This window comes from Salarias fasciatus, chromosome 13 (assembly GCF_902148845.1).
Source record: "Salarias fasciatus chromosome 13, fSalaFa1.1, whole genome shotgun sequence".
NCBI classification, from domain to species: Eukaryota; Metazoa; Chordata; class Actinopteri; order Blenniiformes; family Blenniidae; genus Salarias; species Salarias fasciatus.
The window spans coordinates 7,846,656-7,867,616 of record NC_043757.1 but is presented as its reverse complement, the minus strand read 5'-3'; the positions used below and the strand labels follow the sequence as shown (position 1 = coordinate 7,867,616).

The window sequence follows — 20,961 nt, the reverse complement described above, 5'->3', positions numbered from 1 at the left end:
ACACAATGAGCGCTCATGAAAAAGGAGATCATGACACGTCTGCTCGGCCTAATGTTCAATAATCTACTTAACTCTGCCTTCACCAAAGGAATAGTTTGTCACTTTGGAAAAATAGGCTGATTTGCTGTCCTGCCTGAAGGTGCAGGAAGATTGATGCCATTTGTGAGTCAATTACTGCAGCGTGAAGCTAATAATGGTGAGTTTAGCCGAGCAGGAGAACCAGGAAGAAGCCGTTGGTAGGATCAGTCCATGAGGACATTTGTAACTAAAGAAGTTATACTGTTGGGTTAATAGAAACACTTATAGTCAACATTCGAGACTCAACTATTTACTGGACACATGTAACACACATAAATCTTTATTTCAAAATGTCTAAAAAGTCAAAAAAAGATACATACTTTTGAGTTTCATGGCAGGATGTCGAGTCAAGTGACCGGTCGACTGGATTTTCTTTGTCAGAATATACAATATTTAAACCAATTGCAGCATATTTATGTTCACGACAATCAAAGTGCTGCTCGAAGTGATGCAAGTAAGATGTGTAAGCACAATAAAGTTTGACAGTCCTTAAAAAATCACAGATTTGACACAAAATATAAAATTAACTCCAGAGAAGCTGCCAGTCATTTCAACAATAGCTGTTTACTCCAATCACTTTTGAAATTACAGTTTACCGATGTGTAAACGCTCGCCCCCATTTTTAGCAACCAGCAAAAAGAAGGCGAAAAACAACAATAACAACGCAGGTGTCACATATATTACCTTTTCCCGAGCGTCTGTGCTTCTTCGAAGAAAATACTACTAATAATACACGGGGACACCAGCTGTTGCCGTGCACTCGTGTTTGCAATTTTTTCCCCCATCCAGCAGGACGGCATGTGGCTTTGTCCTCGAGGGGTGGGCGGGCGTCGGTGTTTATTCAGCATGAAATGAGGTGAAACCTAAAAATACACGTGGTTCAGGAAGGGGTCGCCGGGTGGGGTTAAATGGTTGACCTTCCATTCAGAGCCTTACAGGATGAACAGCGCCGCCTCATTAGCCGCCTGATGCAGAAGCGGGTCCGCTCGGGATGGCGAGGGAAGATCAAGTGGAGAGACTGGGACGGAGGTCACACACAGACGGAGACGGGAGGGGGGGGGCTGGAAGCAGCTGAAAGGAGAACCGACTGGCTGCCGGACACACACAACCCAAACACATTCACATTCAAACAGAGACAATATCAAAGTCAGACGAATTATACTGACTTTCACACACCTGCTGTTGTGTGAGAGAAACAGCAAACATCCAAGGGAAGAAGCATTCAGACAAGGTTGATGTGCTTCAACACATCGACAGTGATGAAGAAACTTCTCAATACTTAACAACAAAACGACGTCAGGTCCCTGAGAGAAGGAACTTCAGACATGCAAAACATTTTCAGTCGCAGATCAGCTGAATAAACCACGTACATGTTTTTATTATTTCTCAAACTGACTTTTGACTTCTAATTGGTTAACTACAGCACGCGCGCGCGCGCACACACACACACACACACACACACACACACACACAGGTGATTCAAAAGTACATTTCTTTACTTTTAAACTGTCATGTAAACGTGGCCTAAGTCTAATCAACCTGAAAAAATCACAACATGCTGGAGATGAGAAGGGTGGTTTTACATATATATGTATATATATATACATGTATGTATATATATATATATATATATATATATGTATATGTATATATATATATATATATATTTTTTTTTTTATGAGAAAGAAGAAAAAGATCATTTTATATACATAAATGACAAAGGACTGGTTAAAAATTATATCATTTTTCACTTCATCATGATTTTGATTTTGCACTTTACATGCAATCTCTGTGTTTATAAAACAAAAATTTCCATAAATGCCATGAAAATTATATTTATGTACAATTTGTCACCCTGTTTACAATGACAGTTATTGACCTCAATCAAGTCTGCAGCTATTTTGAAGGCCCAAACAAAATCAGAATCAGACATCATCCAAGCGTAGACAAGCTGAAGGCAGCGAGTCGTATATGCATGCAGAACGCATGCAGCCGCAGACCGAGGTCAGGACAGACTGCCTCGCTCACGCGCTCTCACACTAAGACAAACAGATCACATTCTGCGGAAAGCACAGCAAAGAGAAGGAGCGCGGTGACATGTTGCGGCAGATGGCTCATCTCCTCCTCATCCTCCTCATCTCTTCCTCGCCGTTACCGTGCCACCTGTGGAGGAGGACACGCGCTCGCCCAAATTGTCCGCCCTTCCTTAACATCAAGGATGCAGGTCATTTATCATGAACGGAGTGGGTCACCTACAATGAAAAGTTTGCTGCCAGACTGCATGATTCTTCCCAGAGTTCCGTGCATCACTCCCTCATTTGGCAGACTGAATGAGCCTGAAAGTCACGGTGACACCGACGGGAGTTTGTCTTTAATAACAAAATATCCCTAAAATCCATTTCAAACACCTCCGCTGATCACCAAAAGCCCTGCTCCCATTCGTTACAGCAAAATCAAGAGAGCTCAGCGGAAAATCTGCTCGAGTTCCAACCTGCATTTTTCTATTCTGCCATCTTCATATTTACTCGATATTGACTTGTTTCTCATGATGAAAATCTTCTTTAAAAGCCTTTAAAAGTCTTATTTGATGTACTTTTATGACAAATCCCCAGTATTCTCCTCGCCATCCGTTCTTTTGTTTCAAAGTCGACCTCAGCCTCAGCGCCGGCTTCACTTCTCTCCGGCTGACTTGACGTCGTGACAGGCCTTGAGAGGCAAGGATACACCGCGTCCTTATTCTGTCACCTTCCCCCATTGGCTCCGACTGGCCCCCAACACTCACATTCAAGCCCCTACAGCACATCCAATAAATCACTGTCTGCTGATACAATACACCAGAAAGTTTGCTCAAGGAGCTCGGCTCAGACGTTATCACTGTTTGGTCCCAATCTATTTTGGTCCTCTCCTTTTTCAGGATTCTGGATGGCTGACATGAAAGGATAGATATGCCAGTGGCTCACGCCGTGATGACAGCTGATGCTTCTCACTGCGTTAATGGTCTGGATTATAATCACACTTCATGTTGCTCCTCTCTTTTCGGCGTTCCGTTCGCAGCCGCTTGGTGTCACCTCCGACAAACGCGATTATTCATGTTACCCGCGCGCTGATTGTTCATGGTGACCGTTTGTCACCTAACCCAGGGAGGAACGTGGAACCTCAGATTCTGTCTCGAGAGGCCCTTTAAACCTGATGCCTTTTTCTCCTCTAGATGCACATGTCCTCCTCATAGAGCCATCCATTAATCTTTGAGCCGTCCCTATCAACGCACGTCGTCCTCCAGTATCAGCTCCAGCATCTTCACGCGTGCAGTGACAAATTGATAGAGTCGTGTCCTTATGGCAGTTTACATTGCAACATGCATACAGAAGAACGAGGCGACATCGACAAGTTAAAAACCCTTCGAGGTCTCTTTCAAAGACTGGAGATGGAGCTTCAGACGGCTGCCTCACTACATTCGAACACATCACTTCTTAATCACACATGTTTCAGTAAAAGACTCAGAGGAGCTGGTTTTATTTTGGCTGCTTCCAGCTGTTTTCGTCAGGATGTTTCCAAAGAGTTTCTCCTGACTGCTTTCAGTATGACGTCTGTCTGGTGCAACATGGGAATGAAGCGATTCAAACGGCGACTTGACATCTAAATCAGCGGCGTCAAACACGTTTTAGTTTTAGACTGGCAAAATAGCACCGTAGCAACAATCAAATGATGAAAATGTTTGTTTTTCTTTAAATAAATAAATAATTTCAACCGAAAATGACTGCAATCTCAATATAGCACCGTTTTTAATAATAGCTTCTGGTGCAAAATACAGTGAAATGTCCAAAACAAACTTTCTCCTAAATCTGTTGGATTAAGCATGTTTTTTACAAACTTGCCCTCGTAGCAGGGTTTTGATGCTAACGCTACTTTGCTCATAATGATCTCGGGGTTAGTGTTACTGCTGTGTTGAGTCTGTCACTCTAAGGATTAAAAAAAAAAATCTGTTTTCATCACATATTATATTTTTGTAAAAACACTTCTGTTATATGATTTTCATTTCCAATTTACTTATTTTTATGTTTTGATAAATTCAGATGTTGGTTCAACAACAACCTGTTCAGGGCTCACCCTGTCTTTCCCTCTGCGTTGATCGGGAGACATCATCTCTGAACAGCCGCAGTCTGGATAAACCAGATACACAAGACAGACGGACGGATCTTCATGGATATTTCTCTTCATATACATTGATGCATGAGGCAATAGTCCTTCAATATTCTCATGAATTATTCACAGCAGCAGATCAATTTCAGATCTGATTCTGAAAGAAAATACCATTGACCACATTTCCTTTTTTTTTTTTTTTTTTTTTTTTTGGTTCACTTCAGACATAAGACCAGACTGTATTCACAAAAACATTCAATCATCCAACCATCTCCATGCAGCACAAAATATACAAGTGAATAAGGTGACCAGGACCGCATCCTCCTCTCAGACCACCTGCACAGACCCCATCCTGCTCCCTCATCTATAGATTCTGTGAAGTTTATTACAATTTGGAAGGTAAATCTAATGTAGACAGCCCCAGAGCATACACAAGCACCAACCAGGTGGTTACAAAGACATGAAAATGAAACTTAGCATCTGTAGACTTCGATGCTCCTCAGTCATTCAAATCGCTGAATGATAAAATCCAGCAAATGCTCAGAATTGTAGCAGATGGCTGCACTGAATTTGTAATGTACATTTGTGGGCCCAGAAGAACAGAAACTACTGTAATCTCTGATTAATGGTTGTTTCACAAATTATACATTGCACATTTAAAAGTTTTACTGCAAACACTAGAGTTTCTCTCTTTTCTTAAACATTTTTCCTCAGTTGTTTTCTCTCGTCTCGGTGTGAATGTTTAAAGTTTTTGTCTTTATAGCTGCTCTTCTGATGTGTGTTTGGAAATACACCTTTGGGCCTTGAGCCTGTGTCCAGTAGAACCTTTCAGTAATCCATCTATGAATGCATCACTGCACACGCGGTAAATAAAAAGGTCAGGAGTGAGCTCGATGTGGCGCAGATGAGTGAGACCTAGCTGGCGTACACCATCAAAATGTCAATACAAAGCTCCCGCGCCATGATGGATCCCCTGAGTTAAAAGAATGGGTGTCAGATGGCGATGATTAAAGGCTTTTGGTGCTGTGATGTAGCTGAGAAAAAACTGGGGATTGGAAATGATTGCATAGGTAGAAATGAAAAGTGATTGGATGGCAAAATACATTTTTGTCAGCAAATCAAGCACTTTTATGCAAATTTCGCCCAGCGATTTTTCATTTATTCACACATCTGTCATCTCAGTCAGGCCTCAGACATCAAGCTTACAAAAAAAAGGCACTGTTCGCCAGACAGCGAGGAGCCAAAGGCGATGATTTGCATAGGAAATGGCCACATGTGATTGGTTGAAAGTGATGAATAAACAAATTAGATCTGAGGTTTCAGAGTCGGACCTTTACAAAAATAGTCTCAGGATAAAATTTACACAATGAGAAGTTATTAATAAAAAAAAGTTCAGTCATGTCACTTCCTGATTGTTGAGTCTTTGGAAATCAGAAACAGGCTCTGGTGAACATAATAGAACGTTTTAAAAAAAAGTATTCAAATTAGGCTCTGTCAGCATCAGGTGTGCTGTTTAGGCCCAGTTTTCAAGTGAAAATGGAAAACATTTGTTGTGTTTTGGGTGTCAGTTTACACGACGACGGTCCTCTGAGCCACTGAGAAGGAGACTTTTTGAAAAATCTTTTGAAAACTCCTTGGCTCTGTATTTGTGGTCATAGTGAACAGTTCTTGAAGACATGCACAAGTAACAATAATAGTGGCGTCCAGAGTAGCACGACTCCCAGTCTATATTTTCATGTATTCTCATACAGAAAAACTACACCCTTTCCATGTAAACAGACATCCTTTGGTAACGTTCAATATGTTACCGTGTGAATCAAAGCTTTTCTGAAATGAGATGCTTTTCCACTTGAAGCATTAGAAACCGAGCCTAAGATAATGATAGGGTTTTGATGAGGTTATACCTGGTTAGACTGAAAACATGTGCTTGAGTTTAACTGGTGTCTCAGACAATGTGTGTGAATAGGTGTGGATGTGTGTGTCGTTTTACTATCTCTCTCATGATTTATTTGTTATCAGTTATGATATCGAATGAGCAGACTACAAACAAGCTGTTAACATGATCATACAGCTTCTGTTTGCTGAGATTTCCAAGCCCGTCAAACCTTAAAGGAATACTCTGAAGATTTTTGACCCACGCCCTATCCCTATCATTGACAAAGTTGGACAAGCTCATAAATACCTGTTTTGTGTCTCTGCGTCCAGTGGCTGGTTCCCAGCTGTTTGCACTGTAGTTAGCTTAGCTCAACTTCTGGCAGTCAATAGGGAACAGAGCCGGAATGTTAAAAGTGGACAAAATACTCCTTCCAGTGGTCCAGGGGACGGCGTATTAGCACGTGAAGTAAAGCCGAATGGTTATAAAACATTTTAAAAGACGTGTTATCTTTTCAATCCGTTAAAATAACATTTTGATACACACAGGTCTGCACAAGCATAGTGCGCCGTGGAAGGATATACCGGCGCACAGCGGCTGAGGTATGGCTTCTACTTCTGTGCTCCGGTACATCCTTCCGTGGAGCACTGCGCATGATCATTCATGCTGAGTTTAGGTCTGGTACTTGGGCCTAAGTATATAAACCATTTAAAATGTTCATCATAGATGTTGGTGCTGAAATGCTGGATGTTTGTTGACAGAAGTTTGTCTCTAAAAGTTATTTACAAAGGCTCATTTTTTTCCCTTTGAAATGTTCTCAAAAATACACTTTCAATTATAGAAAATCCATCTAAACTTGGGTTGAAGAAGAGGAATCATCATCTGTTCATCACTTTGGATCATTTGGGATTTCATTTTATGATCTTGTACATCAGTAATTGTATTCAACGCACTTTCCAAGTTGCCACCAAGCAATATACAAAAACTCTTCACAATACAGGTGAGAACTCATAGAATGAGAGGATATGGAAATTTCGCAATACCTAAATTTAGAACCACTCGCAAGAGTTTTTCTGTGTTTGTATCCGGAGCAAAACTTTGGAACAGTCTGAATATCACACACAAGCCATACCCATCAATATAAGCTCCTATACACATGGTCTGGTCACAGTATAAACTGTGACAAGACCAGTCTAGTCTAGTCTAGTCTAGTCTAGTCTAGTCTAGTATAGTATAAACCACAGAAGTGTTCTTAATACTCATGTTGCATTAATCTTCCTTCTAACAATGTTGCTTTGTGTTTGTTGTTCCTCACTAAGTTGCCATGTACAACCCAGTATCTTACAGGTATTGCTGTTCTTAGCATTGCTGGGATGTGCTCTTCTCTACCATCTGGTATTGTAGCTGTCTTACCATGTTGGCATAGAATTGTCCAGGTATGAATTTAAACAACAAGAGGAAGTATTTGAAAGCTGCTATGTTAAGCTCCTGACGGGTACTTTGGGGTAAGATTAAAGAAGTTTTCTTCTTCCCACTCCTTTTGGAGTAGAAATGAAACAAATTTAACATTGGACCTGCGTGTTTCCTGTGGAAAGTGTTTATATTATAGGATTGGTTATATTCAGGTGTTTTGTTTTGTAAATGTGTTACTTATTTGCTAGAAATAGATGAAATAAAAGAAAATGAAAAATTTGCTATAAAGTTGACTCAGCATGTAGTGAAATATACAAATATGACTGCTGAGGAATTGTGTGAGACGAAGCCATAGATGAGCAGTCAGGGTTTTCGAGGGTTTATTTAGAGCTGCAGAGAATACAAACACAAGTAAATTTACTGAGAGCAAGAAGAGTCTGAGCTGAACTCTAACTCTGTTGATTTCTGGTCTTCCTCTGTTTATATAGAGGCAACAACCCCCAAAATAACATCTGTTGTCTTTCCATGGCATGTGGCATCTGGGGGTGTCTCAGAATGAGAGTTTATGACGCCTCATAAACTGATCTAATGTTTGCACAGTTGGACTGAACGACTGAATCCCAAACATTCGATGTCTGAGGCATTTAGCGCAGCGCCGTGTCTTTGATTGGTTTAGGTTTGTATTTTATCAAGTGGTCATTGCTTTATGAAGACATGCATAGTTGTTGTAAACTTACTCAATTATTCAACAATGTACAGTATGTTTTCTTTGGCCAATCAAATATTCAAAGAGTTAATTGATTAACTGATGGTACTCATTACTGTTGTTCCTGAGCAGTTGATTCATTCCTAATTCAATTTTATTCACCAATTTTTCCATCCATCTTCAATTGTTGCTTTGTCTAAAACCAGTTTCAGAGGAGTGACTGATACACCATAAGGAGAGGGCGTCACTTCATTATTGAAACCTGGAGTTCTTTCTTAGATGAAACCAATACTTATACACTATGTCAAAAATATCTTCTAAAAATGAAATGCTACAATTTGAAGTTATGGAAATCCACCAAATAAGTAGAGAATTGCTTCTAAACTTTTAAAATCAGAGGGAGCAGCCTGTCCCGCATTCATTTCTTGTTTCACACACACCACAACTGCTATAAATCTATCTATGTTCTTGACAATATTGCTGTTAGCGTGACTTTCCTAAACTGTTCCACTGCAGCCATTTCATGGATTTATTTCACAGACAGTGGTTATTACAGGTGGATGGTCAACATCAGGTCAAGCATTTGCCTGCTCTGCATCCAGCTCCTATCAACTCAATGAGGAGGTAATACAAGAAGATTGCTGATAACTCTGCAATCTTTCTTTTTATCTGCACCCAAAGCTGCATTAATGATTTGTTGACTCAGCCGAGGGACAGAACGTGGACGTTCATGCGCGCAGTCTATTTACAGTCTTTTCCGAATGAATTTCTTTTGTCATAATTGGTAATGACCCGAGTTCATTGCAGTTAAGTAATGAAATACTTCACTATAATTGCTTGTTGGACACTCGCAGCTATCTGGTGAAATGGCCAGATAAAGTAACTCTGACTAAAGATGGCCTCATTCAGCAAATGCATCCCGACACAGAGAACCGACGGGATCATTCGGAGTAGACAGTGCGTCTGTGCTGCATTTAAATCTTTGCTTTTTGACTTTGCAAACAGTTTTCCAGCACTAGAACAACAATGTGTGAATTTTTAAATTGGGAGCAACAGCCTTTTAATCCCTTTACACTTGTGAATATTTAATGTGAAAGCAGAAAGAGATCCCATCTGCACTTGAAAAACAATTAGGGAAAAAAAGAGAGTAGGACAAATGTAAATTTATTGAGGTCAGATAGATTTTTATTTGACTCTGGAGAAATGTGTTGCTTTTCTGTTGAAGGGAGAACAAAAAAACAGCCCACCGTTTTTAAAGTGAAAATGTTAGATAACCCAGGGCTGCGGAGGTTGTTCCTTCTGGTTACCGCTGCAAACTCAGAAGCTTTAAAGTTTGTTTTGTGTCAGCGAGGTTGAAAGAGCAGCACAGCGGGAGAGAAAAGGCAGACCAAGACCAAGACCAAGAGGGAAGGAGGAAGAAAGAGCGGCGAGGGGAGGAGGAGGAGGAGGAGGAGGAGGAGGAGGAGGCTCGGGTCATGTCCTCAAAGTGTCGGACTGTTCTACTTCAAGATCATTAAATAGGGTGATTCACCAAAATGCTTGACTCTCAAATGTCTCTGCTCTCAATGAGGCACAACAAGATGAACCGAGGGTGGGGATGGAGCCGAGCATCATGGGAATCTAAGAGCAGGTCGAGTCATTACTATTACCCAAACTGCCCACCAGGATCGATGGTGTCTCTAATTAGTGGATCATTGTTGGGACAAATAAGGACATAAATCTTTATAAACAGCCATCGTACATAAAACATAAGCACAGTCAAAAGCAGTGCGATAATGGATGCTCTGGAGCTGCAGTTTACTTCCAATGCCAAGATCCATCCATGTGGTTAGCGGGCTCATTTACCTTCCGTCTGAATTCCTCATGATCTCCCCGCGCAGCAGATTGCCTTTAATTTCGGGCGAGCATCTGGGGAAGCGGGGTAACCAAGAGGGAACGCTGTGGGTATTTTGGATGTACGAGGGAAGTCGGGGTGGGATGCCGGTCTGATGATCTCCAGTGGACTCAGGCTTAAATAGAGGCTAAATGGCAACACGGAACGCTCCACTATCTGAAGCTCATTACCCGCCTCTCGGTTCCCCCCCGAGACCTGGCTCAGCTTCACGCTGAGCACTTTCCTGCCAGGAGGAGGGTGATTACATTTTGTTCAACGAAGAAAAAAAAAAAAAAAAAAATCACCCTTCCTCCTCAGCTTCTCATCATTTCCTGTCTCCTTGCTCACCCTCCTTTTTTCTCTTCGTGGTCACCCCCCCCCCCCCTTACCGCTGTGTTTCTTTCACATTCCCTCGCTCTCAGTACCTTGAAGGCACCCCAGGCAATTCGCACTCTGACTGATTTGTCTTTTTTGTCCCGCTCATGATTACAACACTCAGAGACAAGCAAGACGTGAATGGTATATAGGAGAATGTTTATTTGCATGCAGACAATGGTGAATAAACAGCGTTATGAATCATACATCAGCATGTAATCCAGACAACAACAACAATATTGGCAACAGCAGTGTGAAAGTGCACGGAAATCAAAAGACATTTGAAAGCGAATCACACAAGAGCTGCGACGCAGCAAGCAGATGGGATGAACACTGATGTTCGCACAGGGTATCAATCCAGCCAGAGAGGAGCGGAGGCCTACGCATTCCTCTGCCAAGGCTCAATGTACTCGAGACCCAGATGGGCAAAGATGTCCTTTTCAGTCGTGGCTGCCAGGAACTCTTTCTAGATAAAGGACAAGCAAACAGAAAATCAGTGACTTGTGCAGGAATTTATCTCTGATCCTGGCACAGATTCCTCAACTTCTGGGTTTACCCTTGTGGAAACTCTTCACGTCCGTGCACTCGCTGCCTTAGATCTGCTTCATACTGACTCCCGTCTCAACTGCAAGCTGTCAATATCAATTTAAGATTTTCTTCACTCGGTCTGTGCCAAGGCTCGGGCATGCCATGGCTGCACAGATTTACATTTGAGAATCCACCTCCCTTCCACCCCATAAACACTCTAACCTTGCTCTAAGTGATTGCTCTCTTCAGCAGATGAGTATTTACCCCGACAAATCACGACAGGGCTATTAACTGCTGGCCGCCTACCAGAGCAATGTGACGGGTTATGTCTCTATAGGAGCGGTGACGAGGCCTGACTCACCTTGGTAGTGAGGCAGCCCGGAGAGAGAGCGAGAGGGAGAGCTGCGATTCTGACACGTCCTGCCTTCAAGTGCTAAACTGGACCTGACATGCAGCGAAGAGATGGCAGGAAAATCACAAGCATGTCAGCTCCCACTGCCAGCCAAAGGCTGAGATAACTGAAAGCAACTAGTAGGCGGCGGGGAAAGGGGAAAAACACCAAAAGGCACGTCTCCCTCCACACCGGCTTGTTATATATAATGCAAATGACAGGTTAGCCTGGCAAAAGGGACGCATGAGTGCACACTGCACGAAACTGTGTTCCTATCACACCTTTTCAAACCACTTTCAGGATAAATTTGTCCGAAAGTTAAAGCACATGCTGCTTTTTTTTTTTTTTTTCATCTCTCTCAGCTATGGTAACGTAGGTATGGCTACGTTACAGCAGCAAAGTGCAGCCAGCAAAGAAACAAGCCCACGGTGCAGCCAGTTCACGCTGACCACATCATTTGGAAGTAAAAGTGAGAGTTGAAACACGGGAACATTTCGGGGAACTGTGTGAAACTACATTGTACTAGTTGGACTTGCAAATGGGTGGTGAGGTGTTTTGCGTAGGATGATTGAGGAAAATGTTTGCAGCATCTCAAACTGTCCCTGCGCATGTTTCCCTGAAGGGAAACAGCACTACATTGGTAAAGGCCTTTTTTAATGATCTAGTAAAACCATACCTGTGCAGACAACAATAGCGAATACACGTATATTTATATGGACAGACGACCATGTTGGATAGCCGTGTTAGTCGATTGAACTTCATTACACTCTGGAGGCACGTTACCTACTCACGCGAGTGTAGAAGAACTTACACTATGGTCATGGTGCACAGGCGTAGTCGCACGGAGACAGAGCCCATGAGTTTTCAGGAAAATGCATTTTCGTTCTCAAAAAGTCAATTTTTCAGTGGCTCTGATCATCGCTGTCATCCCAAAACACAATGAAAGTTTTGCAGTTTCACTGGAAAATGTTGTGCAAACAGGGTCTCAAAGTGTGTCATATTATTATGAACGTTTAGGTGTGCACGTTGCTATTTAGAATACTTTTCTCTGAACGTATATCTAACTGTGACAAACGATCACTTATTGTGTATGAGCAAAGTGTCTTCTCTGAGAAATACAGAAAGCAAACATCGCAAACATAGAAGACATTTTTTGGTTCATGGTATTCGTACCTTGGTGGTCTGTGGTGTAACACAGCTTGTTTAAATTTGGTGTATTTGATCACCTACTTGCCATCTTTTGACCAAAGCATATGTGATTTAATGTCATGAGTAGCCCTTTCTGGTGAAGCAATAACAATTTTCTCTCCAATGGCATAACCAGGGTTTGAATGAATAATCTGTCATCCTTGATCGTTCACATATAGCCAATATTACCAAGCCTACACAGCATGAATCATCTCCGTCCCTCCCTCTTCCCTCACCTCTATTCTTGTGTGCAGCCTCGTGACCTCTCACATTGATGACTTCAAGTGATCTCTCTCACAAATCCCTGCAGAAGCTTCCGGTGATCAAAAATCTCCTCACATGGTCACCAGAAGCCCCTCTTTCAACCACGTCACCCCAGTTTTACAGCAGCTCCACAAACACACCTCTTCCTCATAAAATCCAAGCCATCCACAACATCACCCCTCTTACCTATTAGACCCCCTCGTCAAAGCCACCCCCGCTCGCTTCCTCGGATCTTGTCCCTCCGTCCACCTCACTGTGGCCTCTGCCCGTCACAAAACCATAGATCACAAAGCTTTCCCTAGATTTGCTCCCAAACTCTATAACTTTGCCGGGTCACATCCAGACTCAAAACAACCAACTGCGCATTTTGAGTGTGTGCCTTTTCCATGTAAACAGATATGAATTTAAAACTTTTCTGGAACAAACCACAAAAAGTGATGAATTTCACTCTAAATGTTGTGTAAACAGTGTTTGAGTCATATAAACTGACAGCCCACCAAACTCAAGTGAGAAAAAAGGATGTATTAAATATCCAACAACCTTGACCCATTCGATCTTATAGAAATTAATGAGAAGTAAATAGTTGAGTTTTTGTTTTTGTAGAAATCCTCCCACACTGGAGAGAGAGCCTCTGTGCATTGGGAGCGACCCCTCACTGAAACTGAACTGCTCTGTGTAATTAAGTGAAGTGAGAAAAAGATAATTCACCATACTCTCAAAACTTAAGTTTAGATCGCTTTTATGTGAAACGTGCAACTATATGCCACTTTTGAAAATATATAAGATCAATACTTAAGTAAATCAGTTTAAATGTTTTTAGGAGTACTTGCTACTTTTCTGTGCTGTCTAATGCAATCCAAAATGCAGTGAGTGGTTTCACTTTGAGCTGCAGTTTTAGCCACATCAGTTGGGGCATCAGTGGCTGATCTGGTCGGTATGATGGTACTGTGTAAGTGTAATACATTTACCATTTAGAGACAAAGACACAGAAAGCTGCGTTGCAGAGGAACAAAGACACACCGAGACTACCAGAACACACAAGAACAGCCCCTTAAAAACCCATCAGGTGACCACAACCACACACAGGTGAAAGACGTCAGGGCAGGGAAGGGGGGAACCAAGGAGCCGGAGACCAGAGACATCGCCACAGAAAACACATGAGATAAAACATAAACTCTGACAGCATCCTGACCAATAACATTTTTTTTAAAAAAGATAATACAAAGTAAAAAAATCAGAATCCTTTAGTTTCTGCATGCCTCCACCAGCTATTGAAGTTGCACTTAAATCTATCTGTCTCCACACTCCTTTAGAGTGAAACCTTCTAAATGTAAAATAAAGAATTGAAGTCTATGTTTGGAATAATTTACAGATTTTTTTTTCATATCATGAAAAAGACAACCCCAAAACATATGTGCTCTCTCACTATTTCTATTTCACAGACGTCATGTTTTCCAAGAATGGAGCGAATATGAGATGTAAAGGGCTGTGCATTTCAACCAGTTAATTCTGGAGACCAGACTGTGGTGAAAACAAAGAAGATCTCTCAGAGCATTGAACAGATATAGCATTCACAAAGTGTAACCACATGTAGAGTCACATTAATCTGCACAGCTTTGTATGACTGTGAGTAAGTGTGTTGAAAATGAAGAAATACCCTGAAGGGATTTGGAGATACAACTTTAACCAGATTAGCAAATGGATGGATGGAGGTCCAGTCCAAACACATTGGTCCTGTGGCCTCTGGCTAACACTGCCACAAAGACATAAGTACAAAAGTCAATATCAATCTGTGTGTGTGGGGGGTTTTTTTCCTCTAAATTATTTAATTTAGCACCCTGCCATGGCCCTCCGCAGCCTCCAGGGCAAGAACCGTACAGGAAAGAGATGAAATAAACATGGTTTCATTGGGTATATTTGTCCTGAGGAGCTCATGTGTTGCTTCATAGTCAGGTTTTTATTTGTGATCTTAAATTGAAAAGGCGTCAGTGTATGATCAAAAGGATATAAATATTCAAGGTCAGTTGAGGTTTTTAGGGTCCTATAAGTCAGTTTGCAGTTATTAACACAGATAAAATGTCTTCCTACTCATTGACTTGGGTTTTGAAGCCACTGAAAACACTTCCACAAGGTGAAACTTTGAAAAGACTCCAGCTCCGTCTAAAATGTTTGAATTCCGTCTCCTGCTGCTACTGTGTACCACGGCCCTGAAAATAGTTCTTCTGGACAATGTCGGCCTCCAGAGTGTCACGACTCCGGATTCTCCTGGACTGACAGTTACCGTAACAACAATAGAACTTCACCACCTGTCTTTTTTGTTCTCTGTGTTTCTCTTTTGTTCGGTTTCATTACAGAAACAACCAACAGCACCCACTAGTGGCCTAACATGAAAACTATTCCTGTGTAAATAGATATCAATTTCAAAACATGGCTTCATAAGTGCGAAACTTTGCAACATTGTGGAGTAAACAGGGTCTCAGAGGGTAACCTGCAGTGTCGCCTTGCTGGTTGTGTCTGTCTGTTTTGTTGAGCACGAGGTGGCTGAAAACCACAGCAACCCGACGAAGGGAACCAATTTTCGAAACGATCAATCGAATGCTTTTTGAAAATGAGATGCATAACTTCACACATTCCCCTCAAATGCTTTCATTTTCTCTTTCACAAAAGCACATTAAATTGCTGTGTCCACAGAAATGTTTCCCCTCTTTCACAGAGAACTGTGCATTGTTGGTGAAACAGTATTACATTTGAGTGAAGCCATCCCAAGGTCCATTAAGTGGTCCACTGCCGCCTGTATATTTCACTGTTCTCATAACCCTGAGCCCATTTATTGGTCCGACCACTCAAAACACATGAAATGCAGACACACATCTCTGCAATTTATGATGTTGTGAGCTATACTGTATTAAACATACAGGTGATAAAAAATGGAGGTGGGAGTGGGGGAGGAAGGAGATGACTCGGAGAGCAAAGGAAAAGGTGAGTGCCGGACAAGGCTGATGTGATTTGGAGAAAACTCATATTCCTAGCAACGCATAGCGAAGCTTATTGCTCAGAGGAAACAGAGGATAACTCCAGAGAGCCAACCCAACACAGATGAGATTCTCTACATTGCCAATTTTAGCCAGGGCTGGGGATCAGGGCTAAAGCCCTCTGCCCACTGCACTGTCCACTTGCCTCAATTCCTGCAATCCTTACATGCCCTCAGGGAGACAATGCTTTATTTACTTACCACAGCACAGTCTGGGCTCTCTGAGAGATAAATCCACAAACCTTATGTACCTCTGAGTTCTGCCCTTTAGGCGTACACAGGAAAACTACACTCAAAATGGCAAAAAGCTACTTTTATTCCGGAGTTTTTTGGTGTATCAAAGGGGGCTTAGAGTGGGAGAAGAGGGTGGCAGTTAATTAGAAGGAGGGGTTATCTGTGTGAGACACTCGTGTTGTCAGAGGCTGGCATGCTATCAGCGCCACGAGCCAGAATGGCAGCGGTGTGTGTTACAGCCAGCCAGTGTCCTTGACTTAATAAGGCGCTAATCAGCTACATGTTTCTCTGTCCGCCACGTAATGACATCCCTCGTGGATGCGAACACATATCAGTTCCCGCAAAACATCTGCCCCTTCTCTGCTGCCCGTCATCCCCTCTCTGCCACCCGGCCCAGCGCTTGATGGATGGCACTGATGGACATGGCCGCCTGCCCAACACGCCAGCCCGCCTCAACTGACACATGAAAGAGAGAGAGAGAGAGAGCGAGAGAGCGGAGGAGACCAAGAGACAGAGAGAGAGAGAGAGAGAGAAAGACCTGGAAAGTTGCTCAGCTTCTCTGCCAGCCAAGCAACTGAGGGAAAGAAACATGGAGGAAGTTCGATACGAGCGCACCAGCCTCCTTTCTGAAAGACAGGAGAAACTCGGACATCTTGACATGATGGCAGAAGTGGTGGAGTGAGAGACATCAGCGATTCTGCAGTTGATTTAGCAAAGGCGGTCTGGGAGAGGGTGGGAGAGGACGGAGAGAGGCGACCATCCAGACCAAATGAAGTTCTGTGGTCCTAAAGTATTGTTGTGTTTCTCTGAGATTCTGACTCAGGCCCTGTTCACACGATGACTCAAGAGAAAAGATGTGATTTTTTGTGTTTTTCTGAAAACACCGTCAGAGAATGAATAACTTGTGATACCGTTATGATCGTGCTCACTTGATCTTTTTCTGCTGGTAGTTGATATTTTCATATAGTCAACACTTCGTATTTACATACCTGCTCATTCTGAATGTGGCTGAATTGTATTACCGCATTTATCTTTAATCTGACAAACACTCGGCATATTTATTGCTGCACAGACAATAATCGTTTTCTCTCTAACTTTAAAAAGGGGCCTTTTCTGCTGTGAAGAATGAACTCTATCATTTTACTCCATTGCTGATATTAGTTATGAGGATTGTGTCTTATCCTCTTTAGGCTCATTGTTTCACTTTTTACAGTCTGCTAATTTATCGCTGTGGTTCAGTCATCAGTCTTGTCTCTGAGCCTCAGTGAGCATTTACTGGAAAAGTAATAAAGCTCTACACGGTCGGCAACAAACAGCTAAAAGACAAGACAGGAAACTAACATAAAAGTTATTGAATGGCTGCAGTTGACTTTCTTCTGTTACGTAGATTTATTGTAGAAGGAACCAACAGGAGGAACAGTCAGTGTTCTGCTTTTTGGATAAATTACCAGTGTTACATTGTAGTTATCAAGATCACAAGTCCACGTTGTGGGTTTGTTTGTGTTGTATTATATTCCATCTCATATTCACAGCAGGTATTAAGTTCACATTTAATAATGCAACTTTAAATATTATTGACATTGAAATTGGCTTTATGTTGAGATTGTGGTCATTTCTGGTCATAATTGTTTGGTTTTCTCAAATATATAGACATTTTCATCACATATATTCTATGCTACAACAAAGAAAAACTGTAACATTTAGATTTAAAGGTTATCTTGGCACTTTTTTACCGGTCCAGCCCACTCAAGATGTAATTGGGCTGTATGAGTCCTCTGAACTAAAATGAGATTGACTCCTCTACTTTAAATCATGTTAGTAACATCAAATTGTTAACATGAGGAACTTTAACAGCCACAGAAAAGTCAATAATTGTCAAGTAGTTGGTGGATAAAATGATTAAAAAACAGTAATTGGAAATTTTCAGACATGAAATTAAACAGAAAAAGCTCAGCTATAAGAATGCATAAACCATTTTACACGCTCCAACCTCAACTCCAAAAACAACCAAATGAAATAACAAATATCAAAATGTTTGTGCATCATTTTATCAAACCACTTTAAATAAGGCCTTGTGGTCGCGCAGATATGGTCCGGTCTTCACGGGTAACCTGAAATATATATTAGTTTGAAAGGGTTTAAAGTCTGACTGTGTCTGTTCCACAGCTAAATGCATGAATAGGCTGCGGTTTTCTGAAGTAGTTATATCATATGTCAGTGTTTTGGTGGTCCAAGTTCCTCACACGTATATTTCAGCTTTCAGCTTTGTGTTTACAGGACTGCTATTGAATATTTTACTCACATCCAATCTGTTTTATTTACAGTTTTTTTTTTTCCTGGCAAGGTTAAGAGTTGAACTACACAACATAGTTAAGTGTATATTATTTGAAGAATGATGTTAATAGAAAATTCTGTCTTGGAGAGAGAGAGATCTATCTTTAGAAGCACAGCAAGGCTTTTGCTGGAAGAAAACGAGTCTGTAAGAGAACCGAGCGAAAAGGTCACGCAACAAAGTATGCAAACACCACCTGAAATCCATGCAAATTCACTTACACAAGCTCCCTGGTAGGAAAAATTAACAGAAAGTTCCCTAAGAGTGCCGTCATCTCACTTTCAGTGCAGACCGCGCTGCCCGTGCGTGGAGGACTGGAGTGTGGAGGTCAGACTGAATGGCACGACCAGATAAAGCTTTCAGAGGCTTTTATTTCACAATGCCATATCTCCAGGGGTTTAATGCTAAAGGAGCATATTCAGGGTAAAGTAATTTTATGATTGAGGACATGAACCTTTATGTGAGGAGTGCAACATACACTTCCATCAGAGAGGGCTTACTCAATGGAAGAAAGGACAGCGGGGGGTTTTTTTCTTCCTTTCTTTCTTTCTGTTCATATGATTTCAACTTACCAAATACAGTAATTTGCTCTGAATCCTTTTTTCTAAATTTGGCCTTTCTTCTTCTCAGTTGGAAAAAACAGATTACTTCATCGCCAAGAGATTAGGGAAAAAAATCTTGTGATTGCCTCTAAGTTAATTTGTCTTTATTGCAGCGCACGGGAAAGGGCTGACGGGCAGAAAAAGTGGGAAGTCGATTATGCCCCAGTGTCTTCCTCCTGCAGCGATCCGGTGCACACCCACACTTCCCCTATGCTCCGGTCGGCGAGAGTTGGGTTCATAGGACAGCCTGAGCAACCGGAGAGGGCACAGACACCTCACTAATCACACCAGCAATTAGTGCAAGCATCATAAAGCACTGCTGCCCATAAAACAGCCATCGAGTTGAGTGTTATCGTCATTACCTATCCTTCCCTGGCTTGCTAATCAGCCCGTGCGCTGGGCAGAGAGGCAGACGGGTGGAAAATAATGAATTCCTAATCAGAAACTATGGGATCCTCACTCCACGTCCCCGGTGTTATGGTTCTTTGCTCCCGTGGAGGAGTAAACATTTGCAAATCAAAGTTATTTAGTTGATTAGGCTGCCCAAAGGCAATGAACAGCCATATCAAAGAGTCTGGGAGAAGTGTAATAAAAGCTTTGTGTGTTTTTTGGGTTTTTTTGTGCACTGCTGTTGTTGCCAGAGTAGTAGTTTGACATCTCAGAATTCATATTTTCCCATTTGCATATATTGTCATTGATAAACAGAATGGAAGGTAACAAGGACAGCTTATTATGGGATGGTTCTGCAGTTTGTTGCATTGTGGCTGTGGTGCAATTGCTTCCGATTCACCAGGAAAACAAAAAGACATTACAATTTCTGATATGCTCTCTGGCCTCTTTATTATAACTGAGGCCTCGTTTTAATCTTTCAGGTTCATCTCTGTGTGGAGTTTGCATGTTTCCCTCCGTGCGCGGGTGGGTTTGTTGCAGTTTCATCCCACAACCCACATGTGAGGTTAACTGGTGACATTAATTTTCTCTGAGGTGTGGAAGTGAGTTGTGTGGTTGCTGTTTCTGTGTTTTCAGCTTCCTACAGCTGACAGAGGCAGAACACTGTGTGGTCTTCTGCTGCTTTCGCCAATAAGCTTCAAGGTTCATCATACTATGCAGTCAAATGTGACTTTCTGAATGTTATTACTTGTGACCAGATAGGTTTTTTTAGTTACTGTTGTTTTTAAATTTGACATGGAGGGAAAATCCAGTGTAACAGCAGTTTGTGAAATACTCAAGCCAGCATGTTTGGCACTAAAATCCACATTCAAACTCACTCAAATAACCTTTCTTCCTCATTCTCTTGATCAAGTCTACATACTGAAATACACTGACTTTTTTTCTTTCTAATAAGTAATTGAACAAATACGGTGTATATTAAACCTCTTTTCTAAAAAAAGAAAAAAAAAACATCCTATATGACATTACTGGCAGCTCTTTTTCCTACTCTGACTGAAAGGATTAGCTAAATGGTCACTTAAAGCTTAAGAACTTTAATCTTCAGTCTACATGACTTCTTTAAGCACTTTAAAAGCTGTAGGAAAAAATAAGTGAAACATGTACATTTGAACTTGGATAAACGTCACTGAATTCGTGTTAAATCTGATTTAATTGGTGTAAGACCATAATTTTGACCAGCTCAAATAAACCCTCCAAACAGGATCAATATTCCAGTCAAACCTCAAAGGGAAAACGAGTTGCCTCTGCTCAAGGACTTCATTACTGCCAGCGCCCATCTTCCATTTCCTTCTTTTTTCAGCGTGATCAATCTCAAGCAAAAGAATCAACAGCTAAAATCCTTATAGTCTGTAGATCAGCTACTCAGAGTCTGAGAGGATCAGATACAAATGATCGTGCATCCTAAATGATTTCAAGTTTCACTGTTTACTTCCCCAGAGAAGAAATGTGGTCAGTTCTCTCGCTCAAGGACACAATCTGGAGA

At 41.7% G+C, this 20,961-nt stretch overlaps 1 protein-coding gene across 1 annotated transcript in view; it reads right to left on the bottom strand.

The window, feature by feature from the left end:
• Positions 1 to 10,640: 10,640 nt before the first annotated feature.
• The window catches only part of dntt (deoxynucleotidyltransferase, terminal), a 106,852-nt gene continuing 96,531 nt past the window's right edge, over positions 10,641 to 20,961 (bottom strand). The window contains exon 11 of the mRNA XM_030107564.1: positions 10,641 to 10,924. Coding sequence (XP_029963424.1) covers positions 10,838 to 10,924 — 87 coding nt within the window. The 3' untranslated portion in view covers positions 10,641 to 10,837. The remainder of the gene's footprint in view (positions 10,925 to 20,961) is intronic.